We start from the raw sequence: 5,067 nt of genomic DNA on the forward strand, positions 1-5,067 counted from the left end.
TCTAAAATCTATGTTAAAAAGATTACTGCTGTACATAAACTTCCCTAAAACCAACCTTTTAATAAAAAATTTGATTTTGCATATTAAATAATTATTTTGCATTATCAAAACAACCTCTACATGTGAGCTCCATAAAAGCAGAGATTTTTGTTTGCTTTTTTTTCACTGCTATATACCCAGAATTTAGAAATATCCTTGTTGCTTAGTAGATTCTATTTGTTGCATGCAATAGTGAACAAAGGAAAAATAACTTCTCAATATGTTTATGGAATTCAAAAAATTAATATAAAATGTAAATCATTTAAAAGTAACATATTTAAGGATTTTTTGACATTTCTAGCTTAACTGGTTTATTAATCTTCTGAATGGTCAAAAATGAATGTCTGCAAGCATTTTTATATAGTAAAAGAAATAATCTTACCTTCTTTTTCTACTCTAAAAACAAAAGTTCTTTGTGTTGTAACAACTTCAAATTTGTTGTCTCCTTGAACTCGTACTGTAGATATAGCAGAAAGGGGAATTATTCCTTTTGAATACTTCTCCTGTATTGGTTAGAGAAAAAGATACACAAAAGATAAACAAAGAAGACAGATTAAAATGAAATTCTTTTTATTTTTATTTTTTTAAAAAAAGAATGGCACAATATTAACAAGTGCCTCTTTCTCATGATTTCAATCTAAATTTTTTAAATGGCATACAAATAGCATATACCCCCAGAAAGGAAATTATTATTCCTCCTTTCAAGTAAAATGTCTTTTCAATATTCTCTTCATATGGAATTAAAAATGAAGAATCAAATAGAAACAATTGTATTACACCAGTAGTATGTATTTCCAAAAAACAGCAGTATGTTCTTTAAAACAATCTAGTTAAAATGATTTTATGGTGTTTGCAGGCATCTGCTGGCCATAACAGGTACTGTAACTGAACCATTTCAGAACTATTGCTATGACATATTATGAACATGAATACATCTAAGAAACCAGACTACTGGATTATATCAATTAACCTTACCACTGAATTCTCTGATGAAGATATTAATCTCAAAACTGCATCAGTTTACTTTTTATTCCCCAATGACTAAGTTAAATAAGATGGATTTAGCTGTCTGCAATTGACATATACATATAATTTTGCTCAAGAAAACCATTCTTGACTCTTGATAACTTTCTTACTCATCATTTTCTTGGACCTTCCTAAACCATTTGGCATAATGACCACCTTACAATTTCAACTATTGAAAAGGGTGTGACATTTATGGGACCCTGTTGGAAATAAAATTCAAACATTATATATACGTTCAAGGAAACTCAAAATGAAAAAAACAGCTAATATGATTAGAGAAAAATTTAAAACTGAAGTACAAACCTTGGAATATAAGAGTACAAAGATGGGAATTCTCCATTCCGCTTCAAAGAAGTCAGATGTGTTTTTAAGAACATGATGCTATCTGGGCCCGATTTTTTATGAAAGCTTAAGTTTAAACCTAAGCTTAAGAGGAGCCTCAGTGTACAGTCAAAAGAGATGAGACTGAAAACATATACCAAGGGTACAAGATGAAACGTCCTGAATATCAAGAGTTTGGACATATTCTTATGGGGTTTCTTGTACGCTACCCTTCCACAGCATTATTCATGGAACCTTCATTTCTGAGTAGGTCTCAAGTATCTCAAACAATTTATTAGGAGAAAATATGTACTAAACCAATCCATGCAGAGAACAAATACAACATTCACATTCATCCCAGAGGTAAGCTCCCATACATAGCAGATAGATAAGACACAGTCACTGTCAGCAACACAGCATTCCACTGGGAGGTTATCCTCTGCTAGTTGAGAAGAAATACTACCATGACAGTCCCTCTTAGTTCTCTGACAGTTTCTTCTTCACTACCCCTGCTCCAGTTTCCCATCACTCATTTGATATCATCACAATCCTATCCATTCTTTACCACCACCTTACATACCAATCCCATTAAGGCTTTCCTCTGTCCTTTCACACGGCCAAAATTGAACGATATTTGAACTGTGATTTAGAAATATGACTGGGCAACATCACAGATAAAGGAGAGGAGTGTCGAGAAATAATTATAAAGTTACTTTTTCTTCTCCTTATTTTCCTTTTTTTTAATCTTCTCTCCCTAAGAAAGAAAACCCTTTCTTGCTATTTCAGCTACCAATTTTATAGAGAATTCTAAAATCTGTCTCTTCATTATCTAATTCAGTCAACCCCACTCCCATATTTCAAGTCATCGATGATGAACATAACTATCCCATCAGCACCTCAAACTTGAAAATTGAATTATCTCGTGAAAACATATCCTCCCTATCTGTCCATCGAAATATTACTCTTCTCGTCAATCAGTCTCAGAGTCGTCTTTTATCTGTTCTGATCTTTTGCACCCACATAACTTGGGACTCTCCCTTCACCTAGTGCCAACTTGTTCCCTGACACTCCTCGACTCTTTCTAGACACATTAGCCTTCTTGAAGTTCCCTAAACATACCTTGCCTCTGCCCAATCTAGTGCCTCTGTTTGTTTTGCAAGGACGTTTTTCATACCCAGTTTCACATAGTTAAGTGTGCTTCTTCACACTTCACACACTCCTGAAGAAAGCCTTTCTGACCAGCCTCTTCCCTCAGGGCCCTTCCTTATCCTTACCTAGGCAGATAACCCTAATTTAAGCTCATAGCAACCTGCACTTTTCCTTTATAGCAATTACTAAATATAATTTAAATGATGATTTTTATATTTACTTTGTGATCATTTGATTAACACACTCTCCCCAAAGAGACTGTGAGTCACGTGTCTTATTTTCCTCACCACCTTTCACATAATCAGTATTACATAAATATTCTCTGAATTTTATGTCCAATCACAATTATACTAAACTCTGACAGCTCATGTTTAATATTTTTGTGAATTCATTTTTAACACTTCCACTGGCCTATATAGCCTACCCCCTGATAAATTAATGCCTGAGTTATGGGAAACTCTCCTGATTTCCCTGTAACCTTTTTTGCATTTTACTGTTCAAACGTCGTAGTTGGAAAAAATAAAGAGACTCATGGAGGAGAGTAAAAAGATGGGTATTGAAGTTTGCACAGGATTTTGATGGATGGCTAAGAAGTTTCCAAGGAAAGAGCAAAAATGTGGAGGTGAAAACATAGGAAAAGACATGCTCCAGTTCCACAGTGTGTACCCAGACACTGTTGAAAAGGTCATTACAAAGAAAGAAATGAAAAGGCTGGCGTAACAGAGGAAACTCAATAAATGCAGGTGGGTTACAAAGACCAGACCACTTAGTGCTTTAAAAATGAGAGGTGGCGGAGAATGTCCCCCCATTGTAAGGCAACCTAAGACTTGGGAAACGGCATAGCACCCCTGGGTACAGAGGAAGGGCCTCCCTGGCTGCAAGTTTGTAGTAGCTGAGACTAAAACAGTGATAAATCTAGAATGTGAAAAAATATTTATATTTTATTCTTTAGGTGATCCATTCTTAAATTTTAGTTTGCTTAAGAATTAGAAAAGCTTATAAAAACACATCTCTAGTGAACTAATTAACTTTATGTTGAATAAAATGTTACCATTAACTCATTTTTTCCAGTAGAGAAAAATCAAGCTGCACTCTAGGAAAAGAAACAAGAATTTTAAAAAGGAGACTATTTCCCTCCTCTAGAGCTCGTTCAAGAGATTAAAATATAATTCCTTTAAAAAAATAACTCATCTACATGCCTACAATAATATTTTTAACAGGTAAGTATTTGTGAAATAGTAGTAGAAAAATAAATTCTCTAGAAGTGATCAAAATGTACTTAACAAGCTAAATACTGTCATTTTAACCTCAGGAAGTTGTAGTTTTTCTAATGACTCATTTATAATCTATTATGATATCCCAAGATAAATCTTGTAATTTTTAACACTGTAGAGTTGATTTCATATTTCTCTTCTAACGAAATATGATAAAAACAATACAGAAAAGAAAAAAAAAACCAAAGAAAAAAAGCCCAAAATGACCGTTTTTCAGAGTGTAAAATTTTCCGTAAAGAAAGAAATTTTAAAGCATCCCTTGAGCCTGTTACACACAGATATCTAGGTCAAGTTTGTCATTTATCTACCACTTTCAAACAATGAAACGACCACAGGGCAATTCTGCCCACAGCTGAGTGAGAATGGGGGTGAGTTAGATTTCTTGGCAGGTGATAAGATATCAAGGCTGTTGAGATGTTGCCATTTTCAGTAATATAATGAAAAGTCCTTGCAGAGACATGATTGAGCAGCAGTGAGTAAAGTGGAAGAAAACTAGGGAAACAGGCAACACTGTACTCTGCCTCCTGCAAGCCCAACCTCATGCTCCTCAAGTGCACATTTAAACGCTGAAAGACCCACCCACTTGGTACACTTGACCACTAAAACTGCACACCTGACACAGCGGCTATGAATACATATACACCTTCTGTTCACTGGCCTTGAAACCCTCTCTTCCCAGTCCACCAATCCATCCATTTTGGCACATGGATCACAACAGAAATCATATCTCCCTTTAAGAAACACCCTCCCCAGGGTTTTTTTGTTTTGTTTCGTTTTGGTTTTTTTTGCCAAGATGAAACCAATCATCTGAATAGCAAAGGGAAGAACAGCCACAAGAAACAACAATTTGAATTGCTTTAAATATTTAAGTTAAAAGATTTGTAACAATTCATTTTAACATGAACTTTTTATCTCAATTTCAAACCAAGGCTGCATCACTTTTATTTCATCAATATCTAAAAATGTGATAGGCAGTCATCTCCTCACTGCACTTGAGATGAGCTTTTAAAGGACAGAGTGAGTCCAGTTGGATAGAGACACCAGAAAGTCTCTCTCTCAAATGGGGATAACGAAACCACCAACAAAAGAGCCTCATGGCATGAAAGCCGTCTCATTCCTGAATAGTTTTCCTCCTCATTTCGATCAAACCAGAGAAGGGCACAGGTGCTGAAAAAGACTAGGGGTCAGATTCCACCAGATACAGAGACCACATGGTACCTACCCACCCTAGGCACAGAAATTGTCTCAACATTCAAAT

General features: G+C 35.1%; 1 protein-coding gene across 1 annotated transcript in view; it reads right to left on the reverse strand.

Moving 5' to 3' along the window:
* ARAP2 (ArfGAP with RhoGAP domain, ankyrin repeat and PH domain 2) overlaps positions 1–5,067 on the reverse strand; it is a 171,545-nt gene that overhangs the window by 128,146 nt on the left and 38,332 nt on the right. Inside the window, exon 8 of the mRNA XM_023534268.1 lies at positions 422–542. Within this exon, the coding sequence (XP_023390036.1) occupies positions 422–542 (121 nt within the window). The remainder of the gene's footprint in view (positions 1–421; positions 543–5,067) is intronic.

Source organism: Pteropus vampyrus, unplaced genomic scaffold (assembly GCF_000151845.1).
Source record: "Pteropus vampyrus isolate Shadow unplaced genomic scaffold, Pvam_2.0 Scaffold5, whole genome shotgun sequence".
Classification (NCBI taxonomy): domain Eukaryota; kingdom Metazoa; phylum Chordata; class Mammalia; order Chiroptera; family Pteropodidae; genus Pteropus; species Pteropus vampyrus.